We start from the raw sequence: 16,699 nt of genomic DNA, 5'->3' as shown, positions 1-16,699 counted from the left end.
CTGTGAAAAACCTTGTGAATTTATGATGCTTAAAGTGGGGATTTTTCTTGCATGTGACATGTATTTAAAAGTATTCAATTTCTGAAAAATCATAAAATGACAAGTGTAATAAATTATAATGCCTTTCTTTTTCCCTTAAAGGGAAGGAAGATTTGGAAATTTGGAAATAAAGTTTCAAACATGGAGCTGTTTCATGCTGGAAAACAAAGCAACTCTCCCTATTTAAGATCAGTTTCACCTAACCAACTTTCCATTCCAAAACCTCCAAAAGACCTCATTAAAAAAATGTTCAATAATTGGAGTCACTAAATTGAAATAAAATCTCAAAAGAAAACAGAGAATGCACAAATATAAATGCATTTAATTATAATGTATTTAAGTGGATGAAAAATGAAACCTGTTCGACTTGACAAAAATACATTGCAACTTAAAGTATAAATTCGCAAACCCTCCATTTTGTTACCTCACTTATTTTCTACTGTATATACACAGTGTACCTAGTTTCTTACATTGTTTTCTGTTTTGTTATCTCCATATTAAAATGGAGCTGATTATCAATGCTTTTTTTAATTGTATGTGCTGCTATATGCATTAACATTAGATATTTTTTAACAAGGATTTTTATGTGATCTTTTGCATGGTTTTGTAATTATATATAGCTTGATACTTGATCAAATAAACTGTGAGGGATTTAAGAAATATTTCTTTTTCTTGTTCAAGCTGTATCATAGAAATTGAGTTCAGTTTTTTAAAGATAGGAAACGGTAAAATGAAAATCCCTTTTAATTTCAAACAGAACCCTATATTGGTCTGTTTATATTGTCATAAATTTAGAAACCTATATCTCAGAGTATTTGAAGTTTGAGTTTTAAACAAATGTCCAAAAGAATAATGTCTCTTAAAAGCAATTATCATTCAGTCTCTATTTTATATGCATTCTCCCTTTCAGGTCCAGCAAAATTATGTATACAAGGGTTAGAAGCAGACCCCAAAAACCTCTAAAAACTTATTTTGACCTTAGAAACCTAAACTATCTGCTCTAAACAAACGTAAGGAAACCAAATTAAAAACAGTTGAAATTTTAAAAAATAATGAACAGCTCTACCTGAATGCGTTTTTGCACATGGTTTTTCATTAGGCTAGCCTAGTGGTTGAGAATTTCTTAGCACTTGCAGGTATTTGTTTTTTAATTATTGAATAATTTTCACTTTATCTTTATTTTCATTTTGTTTAGAAACAAACTCGGAGCATACTTTATCAGAGTTTTAATAAATGTTATGCTCCCCATGGAGATAATCTTGAAACTGCTTTGTGTCTTGAACCTCAATTTTTTTTAAAACCTTGAGAAGAAAAAAACATTTAGAAAAACCCTCAAATTTTAAATGTAATTTCACTTCTAACCCTATATCTCTCTGATATGGGTAACGAGAAATTTGAAATAAAGATAAATGCATTCAGCATTTACAATTATTCACCATCTTACCTACAGAAGAATAAAAAATTAGGTTCAAATTGTGTTCTGAATTTCATATATGTCTCCATTCTGCATGTTTTCAAAACCAATTGTTGTCCGAGTTGATTCATGGAATCTTTTTGCTGGTAAATTAATTCGATACTTTTTCCTACACCAAATAATCTCATATACAGTAGTCCCCCTCTTGAACGGCACCCCCCCCCCGACCAGCGGCCACCTGCTCCTTACAGCCAGAATCCGTTGGCACCGATGAGTTTGTGTTCAAAAGTACCCCTCGCGAAAGGCAACTTGGCTAACGTGACCAGCGGCCAGCATATTAGTGCAATAATATAAAATTTATCCCTCACAAGCAGCCGCATTTTATTTGAATATGTATCCAGAACCAGTATTTTATTCATAACGTGTGTTAAGTAATCTGATTTCTGTTTTCCAATGTCAGGTGAAAGAAGTGTTGAGTAAAGTACATGCACCACTAAGGTTAATATTATATCATTTACGCCTCACGAGAAGCCAAATTTATTCCATAAAAACTGAGAAAGACTCAAATTTTAATCCATACAAAAGGGTAAGTACATGTAATCCAATTAGCCTTACTGCTGTGTTATCATAAGATGTCCGGTTTAGTCACTCTGGTAATTGTTAAGATTACAATTATTGAACAGTAGTAACAGCTGAGAAGTGGCAGTATCGATGTACAATACCCAAGTCAGCAGGAAAATGGTTTGATAGCCTTTATGGCTTCTCTTAGTAAGATGTTGAGCTTGTTCACTTTGATAATTAGTAGCTATTACTACTGACAATAAGTGTCAAAATTATGAATCCTAACGGCCGCGAGGTCAAATCTGCATGATGTTAGTGGTACATATCGAAGCCGTTTTGGCTCCTCTCACTTAGTGTAAAGAAATGTATGAAAACAATAGGGTACCAGACTGCAACTAATGAATCACGTGACAAGATCACTTCCTTTAAAAACACACAGCAATTTGTTTAGATGCATACAGAATTGTTTTATCAGTATTGTAGTTGGCAACATGAATAAAGAAAAATTCTCAATTTAGAAGAGAAAGTGAAAGTAATTCAACTGATGAGGGTGGGGGTGGTGGTGTCGAGGATCCTTGCAGAAAACTAATGTCAGGAAGAGTCAGATAAACAATATCGTGAAAGATAATGAAACATTTCTGCAGAAGTGGGAAGGTGAAATGGACGGAGAAAAGAAGATTGTCTGAGCCAGGAGACATTTGTATCCTGATTTGAATGACAAGAAAAAGCAACAATTTTGTCAGCTGAATTGGGATATGACGACTTTACCACAAGTAACAGATGGTTGCACAGATTTAAAGTGTGACACAATATTAAGTGTTCTGTCCTTGTGGAGAATCAGCTGATGTTAATAATGAAGTTGTCGAAGATTGGAACAAAAGTCTAAACGATATATGCAGGGGATATGACAGCAAGGATATTTTTAATTGTGACGAGACTGGTTTGTTTTTTAGACTGTTACCAACAAAGTGACAGATGATGTGATCTGTAACATAATTATAAAGACAGTTTTAAAACTATATCAATGGTTATTCATAGCATTCTTTTGAAAATGATGACACAGTTTGTTTTACATTTATTTCACAACATGCATGTGATGTTTTACTGAAAATATTAAATGTTTTAAAATTAAATGTACTTGTGACTTTCTTCATATGTATTTACTATTCACATTTGTCATCCCCCTCTAGAAAGGCCACCCTCATTATAAGGCCACTTCCCTGCTGCATTAGGGGTGGCCTTATAAGAGGGGGACTACTGTATTTAAATAATCATGAACTGCATGGATGGATGAAGGGATTTATGGAGATTTTGTATGCACCCGTTCACATCAAAATCTTTTTTGTTTTGTTCTGAGATTGTCCTGTATCCATTGTGCAAGGTATTCTTAAAAGGAGTGGTATATTCTCTTTGACACAACAAAAAAAAACAAAAACAAGTGATCTTTTTTCTTTGCTGCAGGTGCTGTTGCAGTCTGTTCAACAACCAATCAGAAATACCCTTGGTCCTTTAATAGCTGTTGCAAGGATTGTACCCGACTACTACAACTACAAGTAAGTCCATAATTTAAACCCTAAAGTGGCTTCCATTTCGGCAGAGAATTCAATTTTAGAAGGGTTTACCTGTCTATAAATCCTTACATGGTTTGGCTCCTGATTATCTTAAATGTAATTTTAAAATTGTTAAAAATGTCCATATGTATGAACTAAGATCATTCTCAAATAACAAGTTATATTTACCTAAACCAAATTCAGAGTTTTGTAAGAAGAGTTTTGCTTTTTCTGGAGTCAAACTATGGAAATCCATATCACCTTATACAAAGTCAGCTGACACATGCCAAGCTTTTTTAAAGCTTCTTAATCAACATCTACGGAAACAATCATTTGTATGATTGTATTTAATTCAGTACTTCTACTTTTTACAACATTGTTATCATGAATTTACCTTAATGTTTTACACATGTTTGCTACTGCTTTTTGAGTGAATCCTGTATGTACTTATCCTTGATGCTTTGTGCATATTTTATTGTAGCAGTAGATCAGTTGTTGAGCTTCCGACAGCATGTGTTGTCTGAAGACACCTCATCTTGTGTGTGTGTGTGTATATATATATATATATATTATTTTTTGTGTGGGTACAAATGTCATTGTAGAAAGTCTCATGGAAGATTGGTCATTTGACCAAATGAGCTTCTTCTTTAAATAAAGTTATCATTGTCATCATCATTATCATCATCATCATCATCTGCCTGTCAATGTTCTGTCCAAGAAAGAACCAGTATTTTCCTGTCAAATCCCAAAAGTTAGAAAATGATACTGTCATTTTCTGATTGTATATTACCATACTCTCAAATGAGGCTGGAATTACTTTCTTGGTTACATCTGAAAGTTAGCATGAATAATTATGTTGTAGCCTCACTTGACATACTGATGGCAATGGATAGCATTGTCTTTGATAAATCTGTATCCATAATTTTCAAAATAATAATGTCATTCTCATGCCAAGTCCCCATCAGAGCCTCACACTTTGTCCCGCTAGAAACAGTTCAAACACTATCAATCAAGCTCAGATATTAACTTTCCTTGTTATTCAACAGGTGATACCTTCCATGATGCAAAATTTGACAACTGCACAATAGTAGTAAATCATGTGGGTCTGCAGCCACTGTGTTGCAGAACTTGTGTTGTGAACAGTCATAGTGGCAAAAATTATTTTGAGTGTAAGCTGTTATACATGCTTCAGTAATGAAACTGATATTCAATGCACTTGTCAGCTGTTAATGCATGGATAAGAAACTAGAATGAATATAACTAATAATGATGATGCAGTGTTTTATCCATTCTAGTTTTGGGGTCAGTTCCTAAACACTTTAGTAACTGAGATTCATAATTGTGTAGCTCAGGTCCAAACTTATTGAATAGATGCCAGCGAAAGTTGTTAGTAATTTGTCATAGTAATGGACATGATGTGACCACATGCTGGAGTAGGTTGGTATACTTCTGACCACATTTTTTGACAGAGACATCAAAACCTGGCTTTAATAAATTAATTCCCACAGGGATGCTATAAACCTGATTAATATATATTCATAATTATTCTTCACAATGTAGTGAGGAATGGGAGGAAAAATTTGTGCTTGTAAGGTGTTGAAACCATAAAAATAATATCTATTGATTCTGTCCCACCATGCAGTCTCTTTTCTAATATAGTTTTGTTTACCAATTGTTTCCACTGAAATTTGTTATGAAAAATGTATTGATTAATGAATTTCATGGGGAACTCTGTAATAGGATATTTCTGAAGTAAATTCTAAATATCTGAAATAAAATCGGTTTGTACATATTGTGTACTATCAAATTACATGTGAAGACATATTATAAATATTTGCTTCAAGATGATGTTAATGGTATCTGCAGAGTTTACATAGGAAACACAGTTCATGCTGTCAGTTTGGTTTTGATTCCTACCAGCTCCACAATTGACTTGCACATATCTGAGCTCATTTTTTTCTGGTAATCCCCACATTTTCTTACCACCATTGAAGTTTCAGCACATGATTTGTGTTTGTTTGGCTTGCGCTTTTTAAATATATGTCAGAAAGGGCACAGATTGCGTTGGGTCACTATACCTGAAGATGAGCAGTTCCTTAAGGGCTGTTCCATTTAAATGTGCATGGTACCCAGGGAGGGCAGTTCTTAAAAAATATATGCCAGGGTGCTTTGATTTCACAGAGTTCATATTAAAATGATAAGAAATTTCTAAATTGCATCTATGGGTGTGTACCCCACTTTAAAAGTGCCTTTCCTGGGTCCCATGTTTGTTTTAATGGAACAGGCCTGAAGAAACTTGTGTACTAAATTGCTTTTTTAGTAATCAATCCTTCTAGATAAATCCATCCATTTCAGTTCATGGAAGGGAGGCTTGCTTGGTGTATAAAATAATTTTTCAAGTATAATTCTTGCTGCTCTTTTTTTTTTTTAGTTTAGATATTCTGTCAGTATTTTGTTTTGAACAGTATCCCCAAACAGTGACATGATAGTCAAAAGTGGTAAAGTGTAAGCATTGATCAAAGAGAATCCTTGTTCCAACTTTTGAGGCTGTGATTTCAGACAGTCTGTGTTTTTAACTCCAGCAATAATGATTTCAGCATTTTCCCATGGTTGTTTGCTCATGCTGCTTCAGTTTCAAACTAGTCAGTCCAAATTTTTTTTTTTTAATTTGGTGGTCTCTACAATGAACAATGTATAGGATAGGCTTTGATTTTGGAAAATTATTTGGGTCCAGATGCTTTCAACTTCTTCTTTCTAGATTGTGACATCTTGCTTAGTTGATAACAGTTAATACACAGATGAGGATACCTCTTATCCTGTATTGTCTGTCACATTGTTCAAAAGAAAATCCATCTATAATGAGTTTATCATCATTTGTTCTTTCATTTAATAAAGTTTCCCCAAAAAATAATCCTTAAAATATCATCAGATCTTTTTTTGTTAAGAATATAAATTGAGCATGGTTTGAAGAGAAGCAAATGAATATTTTGAACTGATACACTTTGGTACAGTATTTATTGCTTTATCTGATTCCAGTTCAAGAAATCTTTACATTTTTGTGCTTTGACCCTAGAGCAGTCTGTAGAACTTGCAGTCATGCCACCTGCAAAAATGACATGCCCCTACCAAGAATTGCAAATAAAAGTCATAAGGATCTCTGTCATTTCATGGTAGTGCCTATATCATTATTTGAGGGGTTGTAGACACAGGTTAAGTATAGAGGTTTGTGAAGGAAACCAACAAGATATCTTGTAGTTTCAATGATTATGTGGTGACTGCTCCGGTGGCCTGTTGGTTAGAGCATCTGCCTCATATGCGGGAGGCCACAGGTTTGAACCCTGGCCAAGTCATACCAAAGACTTTCTAACAGCTGCCTCACTAGGTGCTCAGCATTAAGAGGTTAGTATTAGGACTGGTCAGCCTGGCATCAGTATTAATGTGACTGGGTGGGACTGATGCTACATGTCTGCGGCATGATGCCCCATTGCTTGACATCACTATAAACTGCCACACTGCAGACATTGTAGCGATACGACTGAAAAATTGTTAAGTCTACATTAAAAATCCAAATCACACATACACTCACAATGATTATGTGAATAATGGGCATGTGCGATAAAGTGGAATAAGTTATCTTGTATAAATAGTTTTGAACAAGTGATTTGGCTCTTTTATCAGAAAATTTCCAGTGAATGCATAAGATAACAGAGGGCCAGGATAAATCTTCTGATTTCACTGTTTTGGCATATTGTGACTTATGTCCATATATAGTAAAAAATATTCTTGATGTTTACCAATTATAGCTTCATTCAAAACAAAGTTACACAACATGAAAATTTTAGACTTTGCACTTGAATTATATACACCAAAACTTACAAAATGCATGGTGTGGATGAACAGATAGTTGGTGGCATTGTTGTGATCAATTTTAAGGTACTGTGCTCAAGTGTTTGAAAGTTATATATCATCAACAATCATTTGCCAGATCTACTGAAACTTTGGGACAGTATTACTAGATTCCTAAAGTTTGTACTGTGTGATGTGCATGGTTTTCCTAAACAGACAGTTACATCATCATAATGTTGTTCACTGATGAGACATAGCATTATGCAGAATGCCTGTTACAAAATAGATGTTATCACATAGCATGCTCTAAAATTCATTTGTCTAATTAGTGTAAATTCTGTGCAATGAAGTTTCAAAACAAATAAGATTTAATTGATGGTGGGGTAATGTCCATTTATAATTTGTATTGTTCATTTAAGCTCATTTATTTGGTTTGTAGTCATGAAATGAACTGCTTTAATATGTTGTTCTCATTATTGCTTAATGGTTTGAAAACTCTGAATAAAATATATAAGTACGTTTATGACTGAGTTATATTCTCTTTCAAAAATTTTTATCTTAAAAAAAATCTAAAGGCTAGAGATTTGTTAGCCATTATCCATGTTTTTTATGGTGTTAATTAAATGTTATATTTTATTTTAAATGTAATATTTTATTTATATATTTTAAATGTTTTCTTATTAAATTCTTGTTTGCAGGAGTGATAATTTGCTTTCCCATCCAAGAACAGCTGGTGTAACAATGAACAATGTCACATTTCCGTCTCCTCATCCACTGACATTTGCTGTCACAGAAAGAAGTCATCATGGACATCCACAGGTATAGACTTTTTTGTGCCAATTTAATTCATATTCTGTAGAAAATATTTGCAGTCCAGTCTAGTACATAACCTTACATTTGGAGAAGTTTAATTGTTTATTTATATTGTTTATATTTATTTCCAAAAACAACATGTTTTGTTATAAACTCGTATAAAAATACTTTTGCTGTATTTTGATGTGACTTTGATTGGGGTAAGTCCATACAGTCATAAATCATGATTTTCTTCACATCCTATGCTTCTGATGGGTGTACAAAAAAGGGCTAGGTCATTTGCCCTCATCTGCATTGCAATCTTAAACCTCCATAGGCTACATTGATTGAGGTCATGATGTATAAATAAATTTTCATTTTAATTTCTGTTGATGATTTTTTTTTTGTGTGTGGCAGATAAGTTTACCTGGGCATCCGGATCAACAGCCTACCTGGAACCATCCATACCTGTTTGTGGAGGAGAGGGACAAGGCCACACTCTTTACCTCTGGGGCAGCTCTTGTTATAGAATATTATGTAGCCTCTAGTGGTAAGTGTCAAATGACTTACCTTCAAATATTACATGATGTTATATTGATATTTTGTAAACCAGTAAGGCATTACTTGATGGAGTACAACAAACATAAAAAATTTCATCTGTGCTAATTTTGTTTGACAGTATGAAACTTCTGAGACAGTTTCAATTTTTGTTTGCAGAAGCTTGGAAAATATTTGTATATGTTGCATCAGTTTCATATGAAATTGTTATTCCTGTAAGATACTGTATATAATCTGTCATTTTCAGATATGTAAAATACTGTCCATGTGAAGTACAATAATTGCATCAATGATCAAACCCATTTTTCCTAGAAAATAGCTCTATAACAAGAGTGTGATTTTCTTAATATCATTATTAAGAAGAAAAAGAATATAATGTCTGCTAATCACCATAGAGATATTAGCTGTCTTTATTCAAAACCATGACTGTCACAACCAGTTACCAGCAGTTTTATGATTTTAGGCCTGAACATTCTATAGAGTCTTTGTTTTGGATGGAAAAAATATTTTCAATGCAAAAACTTTTTTGCTGAAATCATGATTGTGCATTCAGTATCATATTAATTCTTTCCACCTGCCACACCTCACTTTTAGACAGTGACACTGTCACATGTCTAATTGCTCAAAATACCAGTCACCTAAAAAAAATGAACTTGGGCAATCATTTGTGGCAAGTGGCACAAAGAATTTTCTTATTAAGTAGGTGCTAGGGTTTACTGAGATAATTATGCATTTATTCATGAAAAAATGAAGCTAACTTTTTCTCTCTTTAATTATCATGGCTCGGTTACCTATAAGTAATACATTAACTATTTACATATATTATTATAAGTATATTATTGGCAAAAAAGCAGTGATACTAGCTGCTGTAATTACTGGCAAGCACACTGAGACTTTTGTGTGAAATTGAGACACATGTTCTCCTAAGATTGTGTCCCAAAAAAAAGTTCAGAAAATAAATATTAGAAAACACTGGCAGAAAATAGCAGGGCATTAAAATATATTGTCAAACAATTGTATGTTTTCAAAAACAAAAACGTAAAAAACATTCAGAAAATATGATGGGTTTAAAGTAGGTAATTTAAATCTAAAAAAAATCTCCTTGTTTATGTGGACATTGGTTTTCAAGATCAAATGTTCCTGGTATCTCAATTTATAGGTAAATTATTTATTTACATTTTCAAGTTTTATTTATTTTTATTTGGATCATGTGTAAGTTCTTTTGTGCTTTTTGTACTTTGGACAAAAACTTAGAGTATAAATTATGCTCTAAAATTATTTTTGATTTTTTACAAAATATCTGCATATCTGCGAATGCTTTTTCATGAAAAGGTATGGAAAGATTCAGACGAGGTAAGTTATTATGCTGATTTTTGTGTGCTCAGTAAACAGTTGAAGTGTTTTCAATTTGCTTTCGAGGAGTTTTGACTGTACACAAATTGAGAAAGAGTTAACATTACTGCAAATTAAGAATTATTCAGATCTGTACAAAGGAAGTATGGGTTTTGGTTTATCTTCATTAGCCTGTCTTTATTAGCCAGGGGAACCAAGCACAGTATTTTTCAGAAAAATGTTGCATGTTATTCAATGTGATGTCCAAGGCAGTTGAATTATGGTCATATTTCCCAATAATGATGGTAGATATCACACGTTTTCTAGAACAACTGAATTTTCACAAAAATGTAAAGTGTAGACAATGTACAAAAAACTCAGATTTGATGAAAGATTTTTGATTTTTCATATGAACATATTTAATTTGATTCTGCTAACAACTGTTCTTGATTCTTATCATATTTATTTGCTTATAAGTCAAGTCCAACTGCAAACAACAGAGAATCTGATATGCAATCCCATAATGCGCTGAGAGATCAGAGTATTTGTTGTTTGTTCTACTGATCACCCCTAAAAAAACTGCACGGACCCAAATCTGCTGCTGCATGATGCAGTGACATATCTGGGTCTATGTGGTTTGCAGTTGGACCCGACTTGTAAGTGATTATATACAGGACTCTGCATATGACCAATAAAAAATGTGGAATGATTGTATGTGATTCACATTAATAATAGTTGAGTTTTGGAGTATTATGACTAAAATTAGAATGTTACCTTTTTTGGACACCAGCTTTATCCCTTTTCTATATATTCTTAAAAGATTTTCGAGACATATTTATAAGTAAATTTTACTTTTGATGATTGATGCCATTATTCAGATGCAAACAAATTAAGGTTAACCTGCTGTTTGGTTCCCCAGTACTTGAGTTAAAAAAGAGAATTTTTATACAAACGGATAAAGGTGATTGGTTTTATTTAACTTTATTTATTTCTGTATGGACTGGATGAGTGAAGTATTTTAGCACCATACAAATGTATAGTAATGTCCTGTAATCTAGAGTGAATCTTGTTTTTGCTTATAACACTTAGACATAGAAAGATATATACAGATACATTTTATTTAGAGTCTGTTTGCATGTACATAAGAAGAAACATTAGTTAAACAATGATCTTGAGTTTGCAATGTTATGAGTCTAAGCTTTTAAAATAAGTAATAGAAAAGAGCAAAAAGCAGCAAGGTTTGTCAAAAATTCAACAAATAATTTATTTTCCTATAATACAAAGTGGAAATGAAAAAGAGAACTTGGGTATTGCAAACTGAATTCCAAAAAAATCTTAGAATTACAGACATATGTCCTAATAATTTAAAGTTCTGAATAAACTTTAGTAGAAATCAAAATGAAGTCCAACGCTGAAGGTGTTGATACGCCTGTGGCAGCCTTTATTGTGTTTTGTACCAACAGCATTTTGTTGAAACACAGTAATATAATTCCAAGTCTGAATTCTCTAAATCCCAATAAATGTCTCTGTCCAAGAATAATATTTTTAAATGAGCACTCTTTTTCAAGAGAAAATTCACTTGAACAAATTGAAGAAATAAATTTCCAGCCCAAATGAACTACTAAAAACAGCAATAATACAAACTGATTCTGCTAGATCTTAAGCACAAATGAATAATTTTTCAACTAAAAATATTCTTAAGTCATTTGCTTGATCCCAGGTAACAGTTGACATCTGTCAATAATTTCAGACAGAAAAAAGTGAGTTTTCATGGCAAATAATCATCCAAACAAGTTTGTTGTATTAGTTATCTTGAGAAACTTGTTATCTATGTATATGAAATAATTTTTTCCATTAAAAAAATTAAAGAAAATTTATATCTGTTTTTTTTTAAATAATTGGTCTAAATAACGAGTGCATACCTTTTTTTTTCTTGTTCGTATTTTTTATTTATGACTGATCAAAGCAGGCTTGGAATGTAAGATAGACCCATGTGTCCTCTAGTTTGAAGAGCCAATTAATGGAGGCAACCTTTAGAGATGCAATTGCCCATTTTGGTTTTACAGCAGTAAATGTTTTTAACTCTTTACAAGAGTGCATTTGATATAAAAATAGACTTTGTATTTTAAGGTTTTTACCAATTATTTTCTTACCTTTATTGTTTTTATACACCTTTTGAGGGGATAATGAAACTCACACAGAGCTACATAGGCAGGATTGTGCTGATATGCCATATAACATCTATGCATACTTACTGTTTGAATTCTGATGATGGTTTTGGTGGTGGTAATGATGACAGCAATAATTCATATTTGTTTTCTAGCAATAACATATTAATACAAATGATTGCATGTTCTGGGTTTTCAACATTAACTTATATAAAAATAGCTGGAATTAAAGAAATATTTTGTTAATGTTTGATATACTAAATAAAAAATAATGGAACAGATGTAAAACAAGAGATTGTCATTGATTTTCTTTATCAGTCAGTTTATAAGTCAAAATTCAAGATTATTTACTTTCCATGATTTAACATATCAGTTCAGTACATCCTGGAATAAAAATTATTCTTACATAATTATGCTTGGGACCAGGAAAAGCACTTTTAATATCGAGCTGTCAACCATGGATGCATTATATAATTCTTTATTGTTTTCATATAAACTCACTGAGTTATGTGAGTACCCAGGCATACATTTTAAAAAAATGTCTTTTTAGGGTACCCTGAATGTTTAAATGGAACCACCCTAATTAAATTTTAGTACTTCTGGTGATAGGCAATTGCAGTCACATATATGTAGTTCTTGGGCTGCGAAATGTGCATGGAACTGAGCGGTTTAGGTTATGAGAATATGAATCATTTAAAGTTTTTTTACTGAGTTCTAAAAATTAAGTCACGGTACACTGTGTATAAAATAACAATGCATCAGAGAAGTCTCTAACATGTTGGAAAAGACAAAAAATAACACAGGTACATAAACAAGTTAGCATATGTTGGGAATATGTACAAGCAGTTGAGTTTTGGTGAAAACTGCAAAAACTGCCATAGTTAAGTTTACATAAGTAATGCAAACAATCCCTAAATTAATTCACTTTTGTCCCTTTTGTTTTATGCAGCTAATTACATGTATTTACAGTATTTATTTCAGAATATTTTAAATGATCATTTCAAAACAATTCCTATACTGGCACATACTATTTTATGTTGTTTACTTGGTGAAATTAATTGAAGAATATGATGTGTACTTCATCAGCAGGACACCTTGTAATATACATAGCTGGTCCAGAATATTGAAAAACAGTGGTATAGTGGTCAAGAAGTTTCCAGTTGGGTGTTTTATTTGGCAATTGACAAATGTTTTTGACAAAATTTGTGGATAAAATGAACATATTGACAATGTGACATGTGAAAAATTGTTACATCATATTTTCTTTCATATTTTAATCAATGAATAGATTGACATTGTGACATGTACAAAAAATGTTAAATGAGATTTTCTTTCATGTTTTAATCAACTTTAAAGCCATGAATGAACAGTTCTGGAGGATGCAGTCTCCAGTGGCCTTCTCAATGCTTCCAATGGATAAGGAGATGTATACACAGCTGATCCAAGACAATGCCAAGCATGGACTGCGGGTTGAAGGACTACCTGTACAGGTGTGTGGGATGCGATTTCATACTTGATTTACTATGGAATTCAGAAACTTTCATGTGTCACTAATCAAAACTGACAAGTGTTTTATGGTTTCTACCTTCTTTGAAGAAGACTGTTGACTTATTCTGTGACAAATTTCTTTCAGAGTGACCCATTTTGACTTTCAAAACAAATAAATAATTTGGATGCATAGGTTTATGTTTTACATTTTATCTAACATCATTGATATGACATTAAAATCTATGATGGTGTTAATATATAGCTTATGCTTAATACAATATTATGATAATATATGTGGTTAAAGGGCAACATATCAATTGTACAAGTGTAACTAAGGCTCAGATTATTGAAATATTTTGAGCATTTTCTTTTTTTTGTGCAGAAAATCCTTGAATGTTGTCAAATAATGTAAACAAAAATGAGTATGAAATTTACTTGTTCATATAATTAATGTTTTGCTTTTCAGGTCTTGCAAATAAAAGAAACTATTCATAAAATATCCTGAAATTCAGCCAAGTTGAGCAGTCATTTAATATCCTGTAAATACAGTAGAGAACATTTATCTGTATTTTCATATGTCTGCAAGCATGCATTAGAAGCAGATCTTCGAATCTACTTGATAAGCACATACTTGGGAAAAAAGTCATCTTCAGCAAATAAGCACCTATAGACATTCATGTAATTCTTTATAGCAAAACAAAAACATGTAAATAAAAAAGATAAAATTTAAGAATGGTTTGGTTAGAACATTATTGAACTTATTTTATAATTTTAAATAACACGATGACTTGTGGAAACCTTGTGTTGATGACATAAAATTTACTTTCATCTTCAGTTGAAAGTCATAAATGTCAGTGATGTATGATGTTCTTGGAACCTTTTCCAAATTTTATTTTAAACTTGTCACTTATCTAAGAAGTATATTTTGCAATTATTGTAGGTGTTAAAGGTAAGAATTGTGGTTGTGGGATAGTTCTTTAGTCCTCTTTTATCTTTTCTGTCATTCTTTGCTCTTGATGGTTAAACATTCAAAGCTGCTCTACGATTCTTTCCTCATCCTCTTTATTATTATTCCATAATTCATGGTGAAATCTGTCCATATCTCTTTGAAAAAATGGATACTTTGATAGTGCAGGAATACTTACATAGTGTGTAAAGGTAGCATTAGATTTCACAAGTTTTCTGGACACTGGCAACACCACTTGAAGCAGATGTAGAAAAAATTTGCACATCTAGAATTTATACTATCCAAAGCTGTAGTATGCATTTTTTAAAAACAAATCAAATAAAACGTGCAGGAATTATGCATATCTTGTAACTTGTGTGCCGTACTTACTTATTTGCCTATGTTTGTTTTCTTCCATTTTTGAAATCATGTTTGATAGGAGACATGTTTTAATTCACAGTGAAAGATATCACATTTGACACAAATTTATGCTTTCTCTTCCTCCTTCTCTCTATCCCCATATTTCTTCACACCCTATCTTACTGATAGTTGTTTTGTGGTTTCATGCTTCACATATTGGAATCTCTAGATTTAAAACCTCTACAAAGAAAGCAAATATTTATTGTTGTAGATTTCTATTTTTTCTTGGTGAATTGTTTCTAAAAAATAGGTACAATTAGAGGCTCCATTATGCTGTGTGTGGATCATTAGCAAAAGATTTGTAACGAATATAGACTGTGAATATGATTCTGTAGCCTGTAAAATCACACAATACTAAAATATCATCCCAGAGTGTCCACACCCATGGATTTTTCCATCAAATTGTAAATATTTCACCAGATTGCATATTTATAATGCATTTGTCAGTTTTGCATTTGTTTTCTATCTTTTTTTAATTTATACAAAATTTATATATATTTTAGTTAGATATATTTCTCATATTAAAGTATGTATAGGTACCAGGTTGAATATAAAGAGTTTTTGCAGAAAATGAACTTTTGCATATATTCTTAAAATAAATGGATATTACAGGAAGCAAATTGTTGGCGTTTTTTAGATTGTTGATTTTCTCTTGAAACTCGGCAGATTTTTTTATGTTGTTTTTTGTTTGTGGTCACCCTCTTGATCATACTGTAGAATTGAGACTTGTGTCAAGTGCTTTCTAATCAAGAAAGGGGATTTGTTTCAAAAGTAATAATTGCTTTGGTTCAGTGGTGCAGAAGAACCTTTCCCCATGACATAAAAATGGCTTCCAGTATATTTACCTTTCATAATTAGTGTCTCAAAGACTAACAAGAACAGTTGTCAGATAAGTTTGGCAATAGCTCCCCATACCATATATTACAATGATCAAAGTTTTGCTGAACATGGCTTTTACAAAACTTAACTGTATGAGAAATAGGGAAGAAATCTTTAACCTTTGACAGCATCCAGAGTGAAGATGAGACTTTTGTCAATACATGTCTGATGTCTTCATTCCCTATTAGGTTATTATCAACATGCACACATGACCTTATTATGTGTGACAACCTGCAGTGAGGTATCGCCTGTAAGAAAAATCCAGTGTTCGTTCAAACAAAATTGATTCTTTCTGGGTTTTTGTAATCAAAATACTTTCAGTGTTTGATATATTTTGAGTCATTCTAATCTGTTTACACCAAGTTCCCAAATTATCTAGGGCACCTTGCACATTTGTTTGTAGTACAGCTGTTTTATCAAAAACAATTTAATAACTTTGATTCCATGGATACGCTGTGTTTTTCAGTGATAAAACAAGCAGTGTACTTAGCTTTTCATTTACAAGTTTTGATTGTGAGTTTTAAATGTACACAAATAGAAGCATACTTTTTGCCTTTGCTATAAGAACAAACATATAGGGATCCACACCTTCCTCCACATTTTCGGTGTATTTGCAAGTTACCAGGGTATGGAAAAAAATGGTAAATCATTTATTGTTCATAATAGGTACCCTCTCTAAATGATAATAATAATAATAATAATAATA

General features: G+C 32.2%; 1 protein-coding gene across 4 annotated transcripts in view; it reads left to right on the top strand.

The window, feature by feature from the left end:
* The window catches only part of LOC149805915 (coiled-coil domain-containing protein 33-like), a 110,932-nt gene that overhangs the window by 37,038 nt on the left and 57,195 nt on the right, over positions 1–16,699 (top strand). For 2 of the 4 annotated variants that reach the window (XM_089950680.1, XM_089950678.1), the window contains exons 8-12: positions 3,476–3,567; positions 8,109–8,229; positions 8,620–8,752; positions 10,093–10,113; positions 13,617–13,750. In XM_089950680.1, coding sequence (XP_089806806.1) covers positions 3,476–3,567; positions 8,109–8,229; positions 8,620–8,752; positions 10,093–10,113; positions 13,617–13,750 — 501 coding nt within the window. The remainder of the gene's footprint in view (positions 1–3,475; positions 3,568–8,108; positions 8,230–8,619; positions 8,753–10,092; positions 10,114–13,616; positions 13,751–16,699) is intronic. The other 2 variants (XM_089950681.1, XM_089950679.1) reach the window with 1 other exon arrangement.

The sequence above is a fragment of the Sinohyriopsis cumingii genome, chromosome 2 (genome assembly GCF_028554795.1).
Source record: "Sinohyriopsis cumingii isolate HCF-2022 chromosome 2, ASM2855479v2, whole genome shotgun sequence".
NCBI classification, from domain to species: Eukaryota; Metazoa; Mollusca; class Bivalvia; order Unionida; family Unionidae; genus Sinohyriopsis; species Sinohyriopsis cumingii.
Note: the sequence above shows the minus strand (reverse complement) of the source record. Positions and strands in the feature narration are given on the sequence as shown.